General features: G+C 39.3%; 2 protein-coding genes across 2 annotated transcripts in view; both read left to right on the top strand.

The window, feature by feature from the left end:
* Positions 1-3,241, top strand: part of trappc10 (trafficking protein particle complex subunit 10) — a 30,058-nt gene extending 26,817 nt beyond the window's left edge. Inside the window, exon 23 of the mRNA XM_088083521.1 lies at positions 615-3,241. Coding sequence (XP_087939647.1) covers positions 615-862 — 248 coding nt within the window. The 3' untranslated portion in view covers positions 863-3,241. The remainder of the gene's footprint in view (positions 1-614) is intronic.
* A 3,157-nt stretch (positions 3,242-6,398) lies between these two features.
* On the top strand, positions 6,399-10,487 carry gdf3 (growth differentiation factor 3). The gene is made up of 2 exons (XM_042495036.2): positions 6,399-6,814; positions 9,253-10,487. Exons 1-2 carry the CDS (start codon positions 6,526-6,528, stop codon positions 10,104-10,106), a joined length of 1,143 nt encoding a protein of 380 aa, XP_042350970.2. The 5' UTR covers positions 6,399-6,525; the 3' UTR covers positions 10,107-10,487.
* The last annotated feature ends 12,025 nt before the right edge of the window (positions 10,488-22,512 follow it).

Here is a 22,512-nt window from a genome sequence, read left to right as displayed (position 1 = left end):
TCCAAACATCGGACAAACAACATTTTATTTATGTAAACCGTCTGAAAGCTGGAAGGACATTAGTGTTCTTGTGCTGCATTTAAAAACCTTTCACATGCATTTAATCCTCTGAAACTTAAGCAAATTAAAAAAAATTATTATTATTATTATTAACAATTTCATCTTAATGTTTATTGTTTTTTACACTTTCTTTTTTTTCTGTCGTTACTTAAAACTTTTCCTATGGTTTTGAAAGAAATCATTCAGAACAACATATATACATACATATATTATGCAGTATATATATATATATATATACACACAATATATTCATTGTCTTACATTTGTTCCACTTTTTTTCACTGGCTGTTTTATGTTACAATAAATATAAGACAAAAAAAGTCCCTCTTTTGTTTTGGTTATTAGAAAATTGGTCTTGTATTTTTTTTTAAGTCTTAAAAATTCTTAAATCTAACTTGTCTTAAGTTGCACCCTCCAGATCTCAGCAGCGACGTTATAAAAATCTCATTATAACAGAAAGAAAGAAAACGTAAGACGCAGGATGTGAAAACAACAACAGATAAAAAAAGAGACTTCTGCTGACTCGTGTATTTCTTGTTTCTCGCCGTCCTCAGACAGCTGCGTGGAGAACGACAGTCTGTCCCTGCTGGACAAGACGCTGGACGACCAGGGGGACACGGCGAGCATTCGCAGCCGGGGCAGCGTGCACTCTGTGGGCAGCGGCGACCAGCAGCAGAAGGGCGTGGCCATGCCGCGCCTGGAGCCCTTCAGCCCCGGACAAGTGTTCAACCACACCCACACGCGGCAGGTGCTGGTGCTTCCCACCACCGACGACCACATCATGGAGGTCAACGCTACATGACCCTGGTGGCAAGAGCGCCCGCCCCCTTCTTACAGAACTGAACCCCGGCCCTGGACGGACTCTGCGGAGCTTTTGCTCTGGGGCAGACCGGGTCCATGAGTCCATGTCGCAGACCGCTGCAGGCTGCCGGCATGGACTCACTCCTACGCATGAAACGTTCACATCACTGGAGACATTACGGACTCGACGCAGTGAAGAGCCGATGACATCTGCTGATTCAATTTAAATAAAGATTTTTCTTTGCCATACTTTGTACATAGCTCATTGGATGGATTTATAGTTATAAATATATAAATATATATATGGACTGATCGATCCGATCGGCGCCTGTCGTGCTCCTTCGAACTGAAGAATTACGGTCCTGATTGTCCCATGATGCACCAAAGCCCTAGATGTGTGTACGCCTCGATCAGCTACTCAAGTACTGTAACTCTGACTGAGTGTGTCCAGCTGTACGTTCCTGTGACTCTCGAGCCGTCGTCACTTTTACGTTTGAGACTTTTGGCTTTTAGGATCACATTCAAGACGTTCGAATCCGGCAGGTTCCCAATCTTTCATTTATCTTTGGAGACGAATCCATCGTCCGTCACAGTCTCTTTTCGGCCTGTCACCATAGCGACTGTTGTCGGGCAATATATTGTCTCAGAAATAATCACTATAAACAATATTATTGTCATTTTACAGTTCTGGTGATCCCTGGATTTATTGGCATCTAGCATTCGGGTTGCACGACCAAACCTTCCCTGAGCCGGATACGAAAACACGAATGGCTCTATCTCGAGTCGGTGTTTGGTTTGTCCATCCTGGGCTACTGTAGAACAACATGGTAGACTTAATGAAAGAGGACCCGCTCCGTATGTGGATATAAACGTCTCATTCTGAGGTAATGAAAACACAACAACTCTAACTTTTAGGCGATTATACACTAATAGAACACGTTTTCTAATATTATATCCCATTTCTGCCGATAGAAGCCTGCACACGGGACTTTAAGACCTTATCATGCTACTGTAAAAGCATAAATAATACAAGTACGCCCTTCTGAGAAGCAAGGAACATTTAATTTTTATGAATACCCAGACACTTGATTTCAAATGTGAAAAAAATCCAAATATTCTCAATAAATTAAACATTAATAATAATAATAATAATTAAATGAATAAATAAAAGACAGAGGACAGAAACATCTGGAGAAGAAATGATGTGACTGAAACGTGTCAGAACGTGACAAAAATGTTAGTGACATCATGATTATAAGTCAATAACGTAATTATCATGACCATCATCTGTGTGACATAAAATGTTAAATATCTACAGAAAATGAGTCTGATAACGCTCCCAAAATGACCGTCAGTATCACTGAAACTCGTGTTGGGTTTCTGTACTCAGTATAATAATCAATAATAATAATAATTCAATAATAACTGCGTCTCAGGCTGCTTTTTTTTCTTTGCTAAAAGGACAGAAATCAAATTAGTTTTTACTATAAATACAAGAAATAGTCATAAATTATGTCCTGTAATGAGGTTTTGTTTAGATCAAGACGTGCTGCTCGCCCTCAACAGTAGAGTTTTGGTTAAAAAAAAAAAGTAAAAATTATTTAAAATAACATAATGAATGTGTGCATTACTACACTACGTACTGTATTCTCGGTTTTATTCCAACTTTACGGCAAAGAGGGTAACGTTAGTACCTGCAGGATCACATCTGTGGCGATATATCTTCCAAAATAACTTTATTTTAACAATAACAGTGACTTTATTTTTTCTGACTGAAATTCAAACATCAGCACAAAACTCTCAAATGTAAAACCACTGATGACGGGAGAGTCTCACACTGAGTCTAGCGGTGTGTGTCGTGTGTATCTGTTCAGCTGTAGGTGCGTGTGTGTGAATGTGTGTGTGTGTGTGTGTGTGAGTGTGTGATCAGGTGAGATCAGCCAGTGCACATTATTGTCTATCTATTGTCTGACCTTATCAGTGGATTGTTCATATACAGTGTGTATATTTATTCTGTGTGTGTGTGTGTGTGTGTGTGTGTGTGTGTGTGTGTGTGTGTGAGAGTGGGAGGTGTGTGTGCGTCGCCAAATCCATGTCCGAGCTATGCACACATACCGTTAGGTGTTGAATAGATGAATGAAATAAGTCAGTGTTGGATTTATTCCTTCATTTATTTCAAAAGGATGAATGTCTTCTTGTCCCCTGTCCTCCCTCCTGTCCTCCCTCCTGTCCTCCCTCCTGTCCTCCCCCGGCGCACACACACAGTGTACTGACGGCCTCCCGCTCCTCTCTGACCACTGTACATACTGATCTGTAAATAATGATTCAAATCAAAATCATCTTTGATTGCCAACTATATTAAAAAATCACTGGAACTGAATCGATGTAATGTGTTCATGTTTTGGCTGAAAATACCTGATTTTGTCGCCATAACCAGCGCTGGAAATGCCCCGTAACTCCCCAAAATAACCCAGTTTTGGAGCCACACTCAAGGTTTGAAATGCCACAGCCAACTTAAAAACATCCAGTTTTGGTGCCACAATGGGAGATGGAAATGCCACGATGTTCTGCTCAAAAAGCCGAGCAGTTTTTGGATCTACAAACGCAGCTGGAAATGCCACGATGTCTTGCTAAAATGTTTTGATGCCACAGTTGTGATTGGAAATGCCATGATGTCATGTTTTGATCCAGAATTATGGTGGAAACGCGCAATGTCTTCCTTAAAGAAAATAGCTGCTTTTGGTGCCAGAATTGTGTCTGGAAAAGCCCCCGTATCTTGCTAAAAACATCAATTTTTGCCACAGTTATGGCTGGAAATGCCACAAAGTCTTGCTAAAAGACACCCAGTTTTGGTGCTGCAATCATGGCTGGAAATGCCGATAAATACTGTTGTCTGAAATATTATCATATTCTGTAGCATTAATCATGGATGGATTTGAAAGTTTTGATCATGTGAAACATAACAAAAAATCAACAGAGCATACCAAAATTAGTCATATTTCCATGGATAAGTTATCACCCATAGGTAAGGCAGTTTTATTTGTAGAAGCACATTTTGTACAATGGGTGCTTTACAAAGCAATTAAATATAAAAAAAACCAAAACATAATAAAGGATAAGATTTACAATAAAACAGTAAAAAGAAATAAGATATAAAAGGTAAAATCAATTTATAATAATAAACGATTTAAAATGTTTAAAATAAAAATCCTTAAAAATAGAAAAAGCAAAGACTAGAGGTGCAAAGATAAAAAAATATATATTTAAATGATTTAAAATCACGTTTAAAAACAAGTTTGCAGTCATTACGGGTTGAAGAAGGCAGTGTAAAAAAACAAAAAATGTTTTTAGCTTTGACTTTAAATAACAGAATAAAACCTTTGAATAAAGAAGCGGAGGAGGCTGATTCATCTCTGGGAGTTCAATGAAAATTCAGTTGTGTATTAGTGTCTCTTATTTAGAAAAACTTGAACTTAACATCTAAAAAAAGGGGCGGTCGCGTTGTTTGGTAAAATCATGCAGAAAGAATCAGCTGCCAACTTATTTTTGTGGTGAAAAAAAAACAGAATTACAAAGAACGAGCTGGATGTCAAAATCTGCTGCTGCCACCACGAGGACGAGGACTCTGAAGGGTCCCCAAGATAAATCTGTCGGGTTGAAAGAACAGGAATAAAACAAGTTCTGACTTTTGTTTCCTAACTTTTGGGGTTTTTTTTGGAGTTCAGGATGTTTTTACCACCTCAGGCATCTTAAAATCCTCCAAACATCCCAGTCTGAAAGAGAGCGCTGAACTATAAACTAAAAACTCACTCTGGATCTGTTTCAGGTGAGAGCAGAGAGTTTTTGTGCTGTCACTTTGTAAAGAAATGAAATACATAAAAGAAACGCTAGATGGCGCAACAGATTTCAAAAAAGTGCTGTCAGGGGTCACCAGGAAGACTTTTGCAGAGTCCTCAGATTTGGGTGTGAATGAACTCAAATCCAAGCATCAGTTTAACGTGAAACCGTAGCTGTTTATTGTTTTTCGCCTTTTTTTCTGTTGATTTGTGTATTTGAAACACAATCTCCTCGTCTCATGTGAGTGTGCTGGTTTCTTTGGTTGTGGATGGACGTCAGGATTTTAATTAACAGCGTGCAGTGATGTCTGCAACAGTGTCATCTTTCATGCTGCCACAGGGGGGAGCCAAAGTGTTTTTTTTAAAGTTCACTTTATAAAGAAAGTGGTTTTATATTTGTTTGTGTGGAGTTAAAGGGTGACATTTAAAGTCAAGACAATTTTATTTATAAAGCCAATTATCATAAAAAGCAGTTTCCCTCAGAGAGCTTTACAGCATACGACATCCCTCTGCTCTTAGACCCTCACACCGACTGAGGAAAAACTGGTAGAAACCTCAGGAAGAGCGACTGAGGAGGAAATATTCCTTTTTTTAGACCGTGGTGTCTCTGTCACTGAGGTCTTAAGGTGCTGACAACCAGATATCTGTTTTGATGCTGCTTTTGGTGTTTGTTAAATGTGATTTTGTTGTTTTAATAGAACAGAATATATCTTTATCGTTCACACATTAAATCAGTTCATATTACTGTCCGTCTGTGGTGAAAAACTCATCAGTCGATGGAGGACTTCTAAAATAATCCGCAAAATGTCCACTATACTGGGGTGAGGACAGAAGACTTTCTGACCTTTGTGACATCTCAAAACATCTACAGACAATGCCGTGTTTTAAATTAATTAATGTAATATTTTATATATTAGTTATTTAGGTGAAGTGACCCTTTAATTAGTGAAACAGCTTTCTATTTAACATTTTTCAGCTGTAACTCATCTGGGCCTTTAAGTTACATTTTTGTGTTTGTATTTTTGCCACATGTTTCTGTCAGTAACTTAGATTTTTAATCTCAAGAGGTTTTTCTGGTTAAATAAAGGTTAATTAATTTTTTAAGCATTAAAATAGCATCAAAACAAAGTTAAAAAGCGCTTTTCAATAACAACAACAACAAAAAAAACTCAATAAAAAAGCTAAAAGCAATGTGTAGAATATAATAAACAAGGTAAAATAATATAAAAAGTAACAATAAATATTAGCATGGCACCAACACACAATACTGGGCCTTTAAGTTACGTTTTTGCGTTTGTATTTTTGTTAAATGTTGTCTGTCTGCAACTTAGATTTTTAATCTTACATTTTTTTCTGGATAAATGAAAAAATAACACTAACATAATAATAATTATTATTATTATAACAATAATAATAACTTTATTGGTATAGCACCTTTCGAAACAAAGTTACAAAGTGCTTTGCAATAAAAATAACAAAACTTTAAAATAAAAAGTTGTACACGATATAAAACAAGGTAAAATGATATTTTAAAAAGTAACAATAAATATCATCAGCATGGCGCGTGAACATGAACACTCCTAATTAATTAAATAGAAACTCTGGTAAACATCAAATATTGACAGTTTAATGTTAAAACTGTTTAAATCCGTGTCTCTGCAGCCGCTGTCTCCGTTGTTGCCTGCTGAGGGTCTGTCTCAGTGTCTTATCTGCTGCCTGTCTGCCGCCTGTCTTTCAGCTCACCGGGAGGTCTCACGCGTTAAAACAAACGCCCCCCTGTCCTCAGCACAAATGCATCAGGGGACAAATCATCAGCGTCACATCAGCCATGAGGCCGCACGTGTGTCCCCTGCTGCTGGCGGCGCTGTGTGTCCTCGGTGTGTGTGCTCTGTCCCCCGTGGAGGACACGAGGAGTCAGGAGCGGCTCCTCCTCAGCTCTCTGGGGCTCTCCGGGCGGCCCCGGCCCGCAGGGAGCCCCGGGCCCCGCCGCCGCGTCCCCTCCGCGCTGTGGAGGATGTTCCGGAGGTCAGAGGACATCCAGGCCCGAGAGAGCGACCCCTGCACGGTGTCTGAGTACGGAGTCCGCGGCAACATCATCCGATACGTGCAGGACCAAGGTGCGTCAGAAATACTCTTCATTGTGTTTACTGGCCCCAAAATGCACAAATGTTTAGTTGCTCGCGCATAGCCAGATGGACACATATCAAGTGTAAATTGTTTTTAAACTTCTGATTAACCCTTTGAAACCTGGATTGACTCCAGTTTTCTTTTGCTACATCCAGATGCTATTGAACCTCGAAACCTAAATCAAATTGATTAAGTGTCTTTCAAAAAAATGAAAAAAGGCTTCGAGGCGCAGATATTAAAAAGCTCTGCCACCACCTCTCCTTCACAGCAGCATCAAACACAGACTTTGTGGTGCTTTTGCCTCTTTTTCATGTTTTTGCGTGTCTTTATGCGTCTTCTTGTGTCTCTGTGGTATTTCTTGTGGTCTTGTGGTAGTTATGCATCTCTTGCTGTGGTTTTTTTTTTTTTTTTGCATCTGTTTTGGTCTCTTTGAGGTCATTTTGTGTCTTGTTTTGGATGTTTTGTTTTTCTTTGAGGTTATGTTGTCTTTTCGGCCAGTTTGTGACCTTTTGGGGTCATTTGTGTGTCTTTGCAGTTCTTTAGCATCTCTCTGTGGCCTTTTTGTGTCTCTGTAGTTATTTTGAGTGTCTTCAAAGATGTTACATGTTAATTAAAGTAACATTTTACAGAAGAACCCCCCTCTGACACTGTGGGCCCCTGGGTCTGGATCTGGGTCTGGGTCTAGGTCTGGGTCTGGGTCTGGGCCTAGTTGGCATGTTTGGTAATCCATCCATGTTGTTATCAATATTGTCACAATATTATAAGGTTGACTATTGTTGCTTTCATAAAGTATGAACACAGTGAGATTTTTGATAAATAATCCGTAATTTGGATAAAATGATGAAGTGGTTAAAGGTAAATAACAGAACCGCTGGAGCAGTTTGGTTAAGTCTGAAAGTCTCTTCACTGTAAAGCAGCCTTTAAAACCAGGAAAAGACAACACTTAAAACACCCAAAATCTAAGATATCTAGTCTCAAATCACGATATTAATATAATATTTGCCTCGACCTATTTGCGAAGTTCCATTATCACTATATAACATGCACACGTTAAATAAATGTTGGTGGTGGATCTTTCTGGACATAGCGTGAGGATACAGTGTTGGTAAATCAGAGACGTTTAAAGAAAATGATAAATTACACGTGAAGTTTTTGATGATTCTCATGCACTCACATCACAATAATATTCCTTTCCATTCAGCCAATAACTTTAAATAGATTAGGTCTGTAGTACAAATGAGTTTTTATCTATTTATTTTAATAATCATGAGATTGTCAAGATTTTTTAATTTATATATTATTAATATTACAAAAAAACCCTTTTATTGTATCTGACAACAGATAATAGACGTTGACAAAGTTCACTTTAAGGGACATAATTTGTTGAGAAAAGGTAATGAATTGCAATATATTTCAATATATGTTATTGTCGTAGATCAATAACCTGCAACTCATGAGGTAACATGGGTGTCTTTTTTTGGGTCTGTGTTGTCGCCAGCGTCCTGTTTTTTGTTTGTCAGATTTTTTTTTTTAAATTGTTGTGGTTGTTTTTTGCTGTTTTTGTTTGTGTGTGCATCTGCATTTTTTTCATTGTATTCTTATACTGCTCTATAAAAAATACTAATGATAACTTTATTTATAGCACCTAAAAACAGAGTTAACGAAGTGGACAGATAATGTAAGATGCAGGACGCATAATGCCAATATAAAATAATACAAAGAAAAAGACCAAAAACAACAACAGAAACAAAAAAAGCAGTAAAACTAGAAATAAAAGGAAATAAAAAAAAGCTAAAACATGAACTGAGAAGGTATAATGGAGAAAAATAAATAAAAGAAATAAAAAGACAAAATAAAAAAATGACATCACATAAAAGCAAGTCTATAAAAATGGGTTTTATGAGGCCAAAATCAATAAATAGATGTTTAAAAAAAAACAAAACAGGTTCAGTGAAGATTTGCACACAGCTTTATTAGAGAGAGAGAGCGAGAGTACACACTATTATTTATTTATCAAAGTGTTACTCAGTAGCGAGGCAGCGTGAACAATCAAAACACGTGACTTTAATTCTGTGGACAACATTTCTTTTAAAACAGACAACAAAAGGCTCGTTATTTTAAGGTGTTTGACAAAATAAAAATGCAAATTGGTTCAGTGAAAACTGCTAAAAATGCAGAGTGAGTTCAGCCTCAGTGTGTGTGTATGTGTGTGTGTGTGTGTGTGTGTGTGTGTGTGTGTGTGCGTGTGTGCGTGTGTGTGTGTGTGTGTGTGTGTGTGTGTGAGAGAGAGAGAGAGAGAGAGAAGAAATAATAGGTCGTGATAAATAATTCGTGTCTGTGATTTAGGTTATCGTGCATCTCCACCTGAATAAAAGCCCAAATAAACCCCTGTTGTTAAGCGGCTGCTGTCCCTGCTGGTGTGTTGCAGGCCGGCTGGTGTCGGGCTGGAGCAGCAGCTGTCAGGCGTGTCTGCAGAAGCAGCTTTTCTTCAACATGTCCGTCCTGCAGCCTGCGGAGCTGCTGTCTCTGGCTCGGCTGGAAATCAAGTTCCACTGGAAGCCCATCAGATCGGCCGAGCTCCTGCAGGGGCCCCGGGCCCTCAGCGTGTCTCTGTATAAAGTGATTCGAGCCACGCTGAGGGGAGCCGATCCCCAGGCTAACCGCAGACTCCTGCTGTCTCAGTCCGTCCAGCTGCAGCCAGAGACCGCCTCCATCACCCTGGACCTCACCGCGCTGGCAGAGAGCTGGCGCAAACCGGGACGCAACTACGGTTTGGTTTTAGAGCTGCTGCCTCTCAGCGCAGATCCACAAGAGCTGCTTCCTTTCCACCCGGGGAACGCCCTCCCTTTGGAACCAGCCTTCGCCGTGCCGCTGATCCAGGCCTCGTTGGTCGCCGTGTCCCTCAACCCTCATCAGTGTCGCTCCAGGCAGAGAAGAAGCGCCGTCCACCTCCCCGTGACGCCCAGCAACGTGTGCAAAGCCCGTCGCCTCTACATAGACTTCAAAGACGTGGGCTGGCAGGACTGGATCATCGCCCCGCAGGGCTACATGGCCAACTACTGCCACGGCGAGTGCCCGTTCCCGCTCAGCGAGAGTCTGAATGGCACCAACCACGCAATCCTGCAGACCCTGGTGCACTCCCTGGACCCGCTCGGCACGCCCCAACCCTGCTGCGTCCCCATCCGCCTGTCCCCGATCTCCATGCTCTACTACGACAACAACGACAACGTGGTGCTGCGGCATTACCAGGACATGGTGGTGGACGAGTGCGGGTGTCGATGAGGTCGGTGGACAGTTTGACTATCGAATATCCGCAATGTTTTCTTAAAGCTTTTTGGCACAAAGTATTAAATTCTAGTGACCCAGTGCATTTCTGATTTTTTGATCAGATTAGTTTTTCTTTTCAATGCGCCGGGTCTTTGCAGTCAAGAATTTAACGTTTGTATTTCTTAATCATTGTGCGACTTTAAACACATCTTTTTTTAAAATGAAGGCTGATGTTAATAAAATTGCAATAAAGCCACGCTGGAGGACTGAATTTAAAAGAGAAGTTTTCTTAAGTCATGAATTTTGGTCCGTACTCATCAGCGCCTGAAAATAAAAATGACCTCGGGGCCTCTGGCCACTGAGCCTATGAGGGGCCCAAAGGCTCTGTGAATAAGAGTCCAGTGTTTAATTTAATTTAATACATTTCCTGGGTACGCACTCAGTACGGTCAATCCTGCACCATTTTCACATGTTTTGTGCTGACTATAATAAAAGACACTATAAGATTATGTATCATCCATCGAGTTTACATAATCGCATTCTTTATATCCCCAACAAACTCTTATGTGACTGAAATGTCAAAGTTCATTAAAACAGCGTATAGAGTCACGGTTCAGTGATCAGAGTGAATCTAAAGCTGAGATACTCATATTTCTTTCTCTCTCTTGTCTCCAGTTCTGCTCTGCATGCTTCGTGCCGTAATGCTGCACAAGTAAGTGGTGACTTCACAATAAAATATTAAGGAGATATCAGTATGAAAAAAGATGTAGTTAAAGTTATTTTCTCTGATGTGGACATCGTCCCAGTAGCTTTCCAAACGTACAAAATGCAAAAGAACCATATGCGCTTTCTTTGTGTTTGTGGTGAAATGCTAATTTGAAACACCTGTTTAGTTTAGTTTAGTTTAGTTTAGTTCATCTGCACACAATTAAACTCCAAAATCAAGATGAATACAAATAAAAAAAAAATGTGTCAGAAGAGGTCAAGAAGCCAAAGGATCTGAAAACAACAAACAGTAACAAAAGGAAGAAAGAAAGAAAAAACTAAGCCAACATTTTACAGAAAAATACAACAAAAGATAAATGACAACAAATAGCACACTGAGCAGAAAAAGAAAGACAGAAATATAAAGAAATACATAGAACACAATGCAGAGTAGAGGGAATATATAAAAATCTTAAATAAATGTCTAAAAGAGGTTTTTAAAAATCCATATATGAGAGCAAGTAATGTTTGGCTTTCCTTGATTAAGCACTTAAAATGTTTTGTCAGTTTACTAATCGATAATCAACTATTCAAATTGCAAATGTAGCCTGAAGATAAAACGTGTTTTCTCTTGGAAAACAAAAGTCCTTTATATTAGAAAACACGACGCCAGAATCCTTAAAGGAATAATTCACCCCAAAAGGATCATCTGTAATGAAATTAATTACTCCATCTTATCCTTCATTAGTGAAGAAGACGAAGAATCCAAAAACATGGAAAAAAGTGAATTTAAGTCTTAAGAGATTATGTTGAACAACAGCAAAACTTTATCAAAGTGTGTATTTTTGGAGGCAAAAGTTTTCTGAAGAAAATCAAGTGATCCATTTACAAATGGTCATTTTTGGGGTGAAAAAGTCCTTTTAATACATCCCTCTCCAATCATGTTTTCCCGAGCAGATTTGATAAGTTTCAGAGCGTAATGTTGACTGTTACAGTGGCCTGTTGTGTAAAAGTAAAAATCCGTATTAATAGAAATATCGTCCATGCTGGTGTCAGCGCTGGTTTCAGTAACGCAGCGCAGCCGCTCTTTTATCTGCTGAAGGAGAAATTAACTCTCTTATCTCACCTTCCTGCCTGATAACACCCCACCTCCCCTCCTCCCTCCCTCACCCAGCCAGACGGACCACTGCGGTTGCCGTGACGACGGTCGGTCGCCACAGCAACCGGCAGAGGCTGACAGGTTGTAGTAATTAGTGTGAGAGAGACGGAGAGAGTTTGGGGTGTGAATGTGGAGACGAGAGGAGAACTAGTGAGCAGTTTTTTTTTTTGGCCCCTAGAAGGTTCCTCTTACGTTTTTATAATGTTACTCTTAATATTCTCCATGCTGGTGTCAGCGCTGTTTTTTTTTATAAGGTTCCCTGAATGTCTGTTATTGCTGCCTTTTGAAAACATTATTGAGCCGTTAAGCTTTTTATATTATACATAAAAACTACACAGGAGGAAACCTTTGTGTTGCTACAAAACTATGACAAATGCAAATATTGTAGTTTTCCTTATTTCAGGCATTTTTTTAGTGTAAAAATTAAAAGTTGTTTGTTTGAACAATTGCCCGGCCTGACATCATTTTTGGGAAAAATGGCATCACCTATAAGTACTCCAGAGTTTAGGCATCTGAATTAAGCTTTTGTTAATGCTCACTTTGTGGATAGAGTTTTGGAAATGCGATGTTTGCTGTTAATATAACTGAAAATGTTCTCAGTTGTGCTGAAAATTAAATATTTTCCAAAAAGCATTTTCCCCACGGGCCGCCATTCAACAGAGCCATCTCTAAATCTGTTGACAGGACACCTCGAAGTAAAAAAAGGTCAAATATGAATCTTTCTATTTTGAATTTTTGACCCATAGAAGTTTCATGTTTATAAAACTTTCCTTGAGCCGAGAAAAATGAATTAAAAATCTGTGATGTTATCACAATGTAAAGTCTAAGAGCCGAACTTGCGGCTGTAGAAAAAACGACCGCACAGGCCGCACACACAGGACCCACTCAAGCCCAGCCTCCACAACCTCCCACTGCCGAGTGGTGCCAGTAAATAAAGAGAAATTAAAAAATTATAATAATAATAATAAGTTAACATTCATATGAGAGACAAAATAAATACAAATAATAATAAAAAAGAGAAATATATATTTAAAATGTATATAGAAGACAAACACAAATACATGAGATACAATAATTTCTCAGAGTAAAGAGAGAAAGAAAAACACAAATAAAAAAAACAAATTAAAACACAGCTTATCCTCCCTGCTTCTATCCCCCCAAACCAATCCATGGACAGACACTCCCCGCCCCAAATTTATCCTCGAGACACAGAAAGCAATGACATCAGTCCTTCATATAATCATTTACATGTCATCATACTTTTGTCTGTTCACCACAAATACGCAACAAAAATGGCAGAAGAAAAACAAAAAGAAGCAAAAAATAGCATTAGACTAAGAGATTAAAAAACAACAGATCAGGAGACAAAGTATTTCATAAACACTGAATATATAGAGAATTACTCTGATTTATGACTTCCATATATTTCTTTTCCTCCCCCTTTTCTCTTCCCATCCTTAAATTAATTCTTAATTTAACCAGGAAAATCAATGTGGGACATTTTTTCAAAGTGGTATCTGCCCAGTATAACCAGTGGCTACAGACTAAAATCAATCCAAACATCTTTTTTTCTTTAAAGCTGTTTGATCTGAAAGCAGTGAAGTGTTTTTGCATCCCTTTCATTATCTCTTCCTGTTTATTGCTCTGCCAGTTTTCTTAATCACACTGTTTTCTTCTTTTGCTCTGATGTGTAACAACGCTGAACTGAGACAGAAGATGAATGAAAGCGAGAGAGCGCGGCGCTGCACAGAGAGAGAGACGGGCAAAAAGAAGCAGCCTCGGGCTGCTCAACAGTACTTTGCTGTCAAAGACAAAGTCATTTCCACTTTACCCTCTGGGGCCCACGATACACACTCTATCTCCAACAGTCACACTCACAGAAGTGTTTTCCTCCTGTCTCCAAAACTCAAACAGTCGCTCGCTCTCCTCCTCCCAAATGAATCTTCACTCAGTTACAGACGAGCCGCAGAGTCAAATTATCTTAAAGCATTCGTCAGTGGTGAAGCTCGGGGACGCCCTGAGCTCCTCCAACGCTCTCAGAAAAAAAGATGCTGAGTTAAAGCTTTTGTCACCCGCTCTGGGAAAAAGAGAAAGTCTTTTTTTCAACCACGGCGGCTCTGTGAATGGCTTTTTTTGGTCAGTTGTGAGTCCACCACTTTGGTCTTGACTGGAATATCTCAGGAACTGTTCGATTGATAGTCCTGAGATTTAGGAAAGATAATCATGGTCCCCAGAAGATGAATACTTTTGATTTTGATTATCTTCTAAATTTTCCTCTATATAGTCAACATGAGGTCAACATTTGTGGTTTTTGATCCTTCAGGATGACGTGAAGCAGAATCTCAATCTATCGATCAGTTACCAATAAATCAGACTTAAATGTGTAGCACTTTTCATACAACCACCGGAGGCTGCCTGCTGGCAATATGTTTATTTTTGTAATATAATATTCCTTTTTCTTGTAAAATTCCGACTTTTTTTCTCTTAAAATTATGACTTTATTCACGTAAAATTACGACTTTTTTTCTCCCAAAAGTACAACTTTACTCTCCTAATATTACAAGTTTATTCTCCTAACATTCCAACTTTTTTCTCATAAAACTATGACTTTATTCTCGTAATATTATAGTTTATTCTCCTAAAATTACAACTTTTCTTCTCATAAAACTGTGACTTTATTCTTGAAATCTAACACTTGTTTTTCTTTAACATGGCCCTAATCCTCCGTCCTAGAAACTTAATGAGTCCTCTGTAAGATAAATAGTTTAATGTCAGTTGACATTAAGTCATTTTTATAGGATATGAAATTTCACGACTTTGACATGATCTGGTACTATCAAAATACACCAGTTAAACATTATGTTGCTTACTTTCCTGCACCAATTTTTACCTGGATTGTCCCATTTTTCCACCAAAAAAAAAACAAACCCAGCAGAATAATTTTAAATAAACCAAGCTTCCAGGAATAATATTTCTGCAGGTTTTATTACTGTTGGAAACTTTACATACATTCGTTACAAAGCTTCCAATCAATAAGTCGCTAAAAAAGGTAACAACTGGGGTGCTCAGTCGCTCAGTTGGTAGAGTGTGCACCCCATGTACATGGCCGCGAGTTCGATTCCAGCCCCAGCCCTTTGCTGCATGTCATCCTGTCTCTCTCCCTCTTTCACGCCTAAACTGTCCTCTCAAATAAAGGCAAAAAGCCTTAAAAATAATACAAAAAAAAGTTAATAACTGAGGAGATTAGGCGAGTGTCATATATATACAGTTGGTAAAATACCTGTTGACCACAAATACTACAAACTGACACTTTTGTTAGATCTGCGCTGTCATTAACTGCTGTCACGACCCGAGTTCAGTTCTTATGGGACTCGATAGATGAAAGCATTTTTTCTCTGTTTCCTCCTCTGCAGTTTCACTCTCCCACATGTGCTCAGTCAATGAGAAATGAATAATCAATACCAGCCGAGATGGAGCCTGTGGAGCCAGTATGACTCAGCCATCCTCACTGGATGTGGCTTCTTCCTTTCGTGTCTGTCTGCAGTCGCTCTCTCCATTTCTGTCTTCACGTCAATCTTACAGCTACAGTGTATGATAACATCTGAGACAATATTGTACCTCCAATTCTGTGGCACCAGTTTGGGGAAGGCTGGATCTCGTCTGACCTGCACAATTCTTTAAACAAAACTTTAAAATTGTGAAAATGCAAAAGCTTTGCGCCTAGTGTGTGCTGTTATTGTTTTACTGACTTATCCCACAGAATATAAAGGGATTTAAAAACACATCAGCAACATTTTATGTGAATTTAACGTTTCAGAGAATATTGCGCTTTTTATTCAGCAACATTATTTAGTTCAGTTCACTTCAAAACTTTATTAAGGACTCAGCTCATAGAGAGGTCCATAGATAATAAAACAAAATAATATTGACAAAATAATAATAATAATAATAATAATAATAATAATAATAATAATAATAATAATAATAATGATAATAATGATGATAAGTAATTAAAAGGGGAAAAAAACTACAAAAAAATATAACATTATATTTAAAAAACCTTCCACAGTGGATCAGGCGTTTACATACAGTGGCTCCATATTCAGACTTAATGTTGTATGTTTTATGTGTTTGTATGTATCTTTGCTGTCTGAGCGAAGCCACAGACAAATTTCCACTGAGGTGGACAATAAAGTCTCTCTATCTCTCTCTCTCTCAGTTCAGGATTGGCTCGAGCCAAAATAACACCATTTTCAGATTTTACCACCCTATATATAAATACCTATAAATCAAATTTCTTATTACAGCAGAACAAGAAGGAACGACGGCACCACTAATTTATTTTAGTAAAGGAAGTCAATATTTTTGACAAAGAAAAAAAAAAGTTCTTATATTAACCAGCAGGGGGCACTGTGGCTTCAGCTCAGAGACCAGCACTGACTGGCTGCTGTAGGCTTTGTATTCACTGGTTTGATCTTTCTGTGTGTGTGTGTGTGTGTGTGTGTGTGTGTGTGTGTGTGTGTGTGTGTGTGTGTGTGTGTGTGTGTGTGTGTGTGTGTGTGTGTCAGTCTCAGCAGGAGGTGGCTGGTTAGCAGTGGGTAGGTGCAGAGCTGACCACTGCAGAGCCCATCAGCAGTCTCACTGTGGATGTGTGTGTGCACGTAGGACCCAATGGTAAGTTTTTATCATTTCAGAATTTCATTTATTAAGACTGTCATTCAAAACACAGTTAAATCTCATAATTGCTCAAATAACTAATAGACTCCCCCAGTCATGAAAATCAGAACACAGGAAGCAACTTGCCATCGTTACCAAATTGATTGACAGGTCTTCAAATACAGCGACATACACTTCTAAACATGATAATTAATGTTTGCTGGTGCTGTCAAAGATGCATTTATACCCAGTATGTATGTGAACACATGAAATTATATACACAAAAATGCTGATTTTCCATCTAAGGCTCAAACTCTTCATTTATGTCAATCATGCCTGAAATGTTGAGGAGAAATATGAAAATACAGATTGGACCTTTAATAACACCCAATTACACACAAACAGGGACTCTTAACATTTAAATGCAGTAATTACCAAATGAAAAAAGAACAAAAGCTATTTCTACATAATAGAAGAGTGTACACACACTCGTGTGTGTACAATTAGAACATGTTGCGTTAATTTTGTGTTAAATTCAGAGCAGCTACAATCAATATTTTTCTACTAACTAGAGATAACACGACTACTTGCACTTGTATCAAACTGGGTCTGGCACAGTATCAAATTTAAACTACATAGCCCCTTTTACACCACATGTTCAAGGAATATCGTGTCATTATGCCGCCTCGATATAATTTATAAAAAGCACGATTGCGGAGACGGGGGACAGAAGTGTCTCACCTTTCAGCTGGAAACATAGGTAGTAAAAGTGCAGAAACTGTGTCTGTGTGAAAGGGACAACCTGCAAGACGGGACCATGGGTGGGACGTGTCTGATGTTTTGACGGCGTGTTATGCGTGCGACCCACTACGAGAGATTTGAAGAACAAGTCAGAGAATCAAAAAAGAAGAACAGCAGTCATAAATGTCCGCATCCAAATTGGGAATACAATGTGATTCAGGAGCTCCTTATGCTACGAGCAGAGGATGAGATCACCTGTCGTGTCACAGAGTTTGTTTTGTTTTTGTAGTCACTGTTGTTATAAACGTCACCTCTGTTTTGGCTCTGTGGTGCCGGCATGCTATCTAAAATCACACACAGGTGTGAAATGATGCTTCTGTTGTTTTGTTCTGTTTAAAAAGAAAAAAGGATGCAAAATAAGGGACTTCATAGTGCCCATATACAAGGTACAAGGTAGACTGACATTTAAAAAAAATAAATTAAAATTTCCTGCTACATCTTTTGGGGTCGAAGGAGGCAAAAAAATAGCAAGGATTTGAGGAGCTGCTGCGTCTACATGCACCGCTGTCGTCATAACAACTGTTATAGCACGATCTCTGTGTAAAATCTTTTTAAAAAGGGCTTATGACAGTTAATGATAAAAAACAAAATGCAATTCATCTTTATCTTCTTTTTATAGTGCATTTTTTCTCTTTTTTGCCGAAATTCCAGCGTAGCGAGGTGAAGATAGAGAGTCTGTAACCATGAGTGCACAAAAATGTGCAAAAAGAGCAATCACGCTTAATGGATAGTAAAAAGGCAACCAGATGGCGTTGGGGGAGGGAGACAAAGTGAGGAAGGGAAGAAAAGGAAATGATTTAAGAGGTGCTGGATTATTTACATGATATTATCATATGTGTGTTATTAACATGATATCCCATTTTTAAATGTCACAGTTATCATCAAGACTGGTGTGACGCAACGCTCCTAATGCCAGTGTACAACATGGTGCGTCAGTGTTGTGGTCGCCAGCTCACAGCTTCCATTAGATGTGGTCACTTTTTATATCACCTTTAATATGAGTAGATGATCATATGAGTGGCAAAGATGACAGCGAGGCACTTACACTCACAAACACACAGACTCATCGTTCCATTGACCTCCATAGTGAGCACAGTAATACCCCCGTCTGATAGGACAAGCACTCTGACTAATGTTCTGTCATCACACACACACACACACACACACACACACACACACACACACACACATCTTGGCTCCCATATTTCTAATCCTTTTACAGTGTGTGTCACACCGACATGCATTTGGCACACACACTCTGTCAACTAATCAATGATAATGGAATCACTGTGCATCCTGCCTAGTAACACGAGCCTCTGTGTCATTAACATGTTAACCTACACTTTCGGTCACATGTTAGCACGTCGGAACATGTATGTACAATCAACAGCACACTAATCCAGATGTGGCACGGTAGATCACCGTGGTGTGAAAAGTATTAGCTTCCTTTATGTCGTAGTTTTGTTTGCCAGTTTCAGTGACAAAAAGAGCTGGCAAAACTAGATACTAGCCGTAAAAGCCCCCATTTTGAATATTATCATTTGTTTGAATTGCCATTATAATAAGTATATATCAGTTAAAATAAGTCACGGTTGACGTTTGCACATTTTTTCACTCTTTATACCAACGTTACACTGACGTCTTTCTTCACTCCTGTCATAATACACTAGAGGTCGTCACCTTCTAGTAGGTGTAGCTTCTCACACATATCTATGAGTCTGATAGCCACTGATAACGGCCAATAAATTGACTGGTGAATTTTGAAGGAGATGGTTGAAAAAAGTGAAACATTTAGCAGCTAAAGAGCCAGATGTTAAGCTGGCTCTTTAGCTCTTTAGAGCTAAAAGGCGACTGAAAATTGGACTTACACTAATTAGGTGGACACAAACATGAATGCTTGCTCAACGTCTTGTAGATGTGTGGCAGCTGTTTGCTATTGTGTTAATATTAAAATTAGTGGTTAAAGCATTTATGACTGAGTGAAAGTAACGCAGGGTCAGGTCATAATTATGAGAAGGATTTGTGCAAATCATGGATGTGGTACAGAAGCATGGAATAAATCAATGAATGAAGACTTTTGGCTTGGTCAAGGCAGCATTCATAAATTTTGCGCTGTAATCAATTCATTTCAGTGGAATCACCATAATCAGTGGATTTAAAGTACATTCACATACTTGCTTCTGCGTTACAGTTCAACTTTGGTTAATATTAAGACACAAATTTGCGCCACTGACAAGTCAAAACTGTCTTGACAGTGCTGACCTTTGAGGGCACTGAGAGAACCGGGGGGTATAAAATGGAGACAGTTATCATATTAGCCGTGTTGTGCAACAGAAGTAGTCACTTTGTCACTGAGCTTCCACCTTATTTTGTAAGAAGCCATGAATGAATGTCATTTTGCTGCTCTCTGGTGTGGCTGGGCAATCTGCTGTGCAACACTTAAGGAAATGCACACGAACTGTACGTTCCAGTACCATACTGCCATACTATATAGTATGGCAAAAAAAGCTGCAGGATGCTAAAAATACCAGGATGTTCTATTACATTGGGTAGTCTGCAGCTTGGCAAGCATCTCGTCTTCCACCTTCTCCTCTACCTCCTGATGAAAAAGTCAGCTCATATACTGCGTCACGTCAGAGACATTGATATAAAACGTAACATATTCGTGGTTTGCAGAAAAGCTGAATGCGAACATTGCCTACTGGTGACTGGGCTGTCCATGAAGGCGTGTATTGCAACCCCCCAACACTTGCTCTGGATATTGCCTTTTGTGTTTTAGTGTTCAGGATTTTTTGCTTTTTTTTTGCAAACACTGATTTGTAACGTGAAATCGCTTTATTCAGCGTTTTCATGATTTTAAATCAACCTGCTCCTTTTATTTTGAAGAGGAAGAGACCTCTGCGGATAACAATATTAGATACAGAAGTCCTTCCATTTGTCAAGTGACGCCACCCTTGCATGTATCGTGAACGTGCCTGGGTGCCGTGTGGATGCAGAAGGTGGCTTTTTGGCATCACCTTGTATGCCAAAAGCACTGACCGAGCGGATGTATTTGACAAGTTGGGAATGAGAACAGGCTGATCTATGCTATAAACGACACACAAAAGTATGAGGATAGTGATGTTTGAAACAGATGTATTTATTGTTGTATGCAAAGAGAATATAAATGATTCAGCTGGTTGCAGTATGCAATCCTAACCACTAGATGCCACTAAATCCTTCACACTGCTCATTTAAATACTCAAAAAATGCATTTTTTGACACACAGGAGAGAGTAAAGGGATGAAAACATGGAGAAAGTATATTTTATTGCACTGTCTTTAATAGTTCAGTCAGTAAAAGTTGCTCCCAGTAGCTTTGTGAATGGGTCTTCAGAGGAAAAACTCTTAGCTGAGAACTTTTCGGTGCCATTTAGAAGAACTCCTGGTGGTAAAATAAAATACTCTGTGAATGTGGCCCCTGGATGTCAGCGTGAGTTGTGGCCGGCGGTGTCCTGTAATGAGGTGACAGCAGGTTCCACCAACACACACTTTAACACCTCACCTGGACACACACACCGACAGAGGTGACACCATTACCCCTGACCCTACAGCATGCATCTGTGTGTGTGTGTCTGTGTCCAGGTGTGTGTGTCCGCAGTGGGAGGGGCCGTGGCAGTTGGAGTATTTAATTACAAACCAAACGGCTGAGCTGCTGCTTCGTGCCGATGCAGTTCAACACATTCACATTAATTCTTATACAAATTTGATTTTAACGAGCATCTAATAACAGTGTCAGAGAGTCAGACGCAGGTCACTGACCCTCTTCAGGTTAATGCATCCTTTTGCCATATTTATGAAGAACAGTTTGTGTTCAGTGAGACAGCTCCCTGACAGGAAGTCTAAAGTCTTTCTTGACCTCCATTTATATAATTGCCGCAGGATGAATTGGCGCAGTTGATCTCCTGTTGCTATGGATTCAGTCAGTGAGTCGGTAAAGAAAGCGACCCCAAGGTTATTTTGGCTTTTGTTAACTTTTAGAATTGAAATGAGAATGAGAAAAAAATGTGCAATTTTGTACCTTACTGCTTAAAGTGTGATTGTATGCTATTCATTCTGTTTTGTGTTGAAGGCTACTTTATATTTGAAGGTTAGTTTTCTTTTAAATGGATGTGTCGGAGAAGTCATAATATTTTGTGCTTATACAGGAGATGCTTCTGTGAAGCTGCTTTCCCACAACACAAAAACACAATAATCTGCAGCCAGCATCTGAGTTTTGTATAGAATTGGAAAGGTAACAATTAGTATTAATCAGATACAGCTCCAATTGGCATAGATGAAAACACAACGCCTGGGCAAATGTGCTAATTTTAGCCCCTTTGTGAGCACAATGCCATTTTTGCCTGCGACAAAAAAAAATACTATCTATCTCTGCCCAAGTAGCGCTCAAACATCGCTCAAAATTAGTCTGCTCTGAGTTTGCAAGAATGACCAAATAAATAAGAGACATAAAAAAGAAGTAACCGCAGTAAGATTTTCATTGGCCTCCATGCTGCTTTCCACCGTTTACTAACCTCTTTTTTGTCCGACTATGACATCAATGTGACGTACCAGTAAAAAACACTGAAAGGCATGCTCGTTTACTGCGGTGACGGGTACGTGGCTCTAGTCTACCAGCTTGTTGTCACTCTGAAGTCGTCAAATGCCTCCACTTTTGCAGTTGTTTTGGTGTGAGATCAAAATGCCAAAAGCCACCTTTTGCGTCGACATGATTCGCTGCTAAATGTCATCAGCTGAGAACGTGGCCTGACACAACCATTCGCATTGCTGCATGGCCAGACGCCGCCTGGTGCGATAGCACGATACACAGACGGTCGGCGTCAGATGAGAATGCGGCGGTATGGAACCTGTTGTGTTTGCATGATACGCTGCTGGATGGTGTCAGGCTGAAATGTTGTCGGTAGCAGTGTAATATAAGAGGCACTAAGGTCCCTGTAACATGGGGGTGAGTGGGACGGGGATGGATCAAACAAACCCTGGACTTTCATGTAGAAGTTTTGTGTTGTGTTGTTGTTTTTCCACACTTTACCATGTGCTTTTGTTGACATCCGCCATTGGTTGC

This window comes from Plectropomus leopardus, chromosome 10 (genome assembly GCF_026936395.1).
Source record: "Plectropomus leopardus strain MGB_pleo_1.0 chromosome 10, ASM2693639v1, whole genome shotgun sequence".
In the NCBI taxonomy this organism is placed as follows: domain Eukaryota; kingdom Metazoa; phylum Chordata; class Actinopteri; order Perciformes; family Serranidae; genus Plectropomus; species Plectropomus leopardus.
The sequence above is the reverse complement of the archived record's forward strand: the minus strand, read 5'-3'. Positions and strand labels throughout refer to the sequence as shown.

Excerpts from the sequence above, each read along its gene's own strand:
- gdf3 (XM_042495036.2), top strand. The coding sequence starts at position 6,526 with ATGAGGCCGCACGTGTGTCCCCTGCTGCTGGCGGCGCTGTGTGTCCTC. Across the intron at positions 6,815-9,252 it reads CCGATACGTGCAGGACCAAG|GCCGGCTGGTGTCGGGCTGG; the intron begins GTGCGTCAGAAA and ends GGTGTGTTGCAG.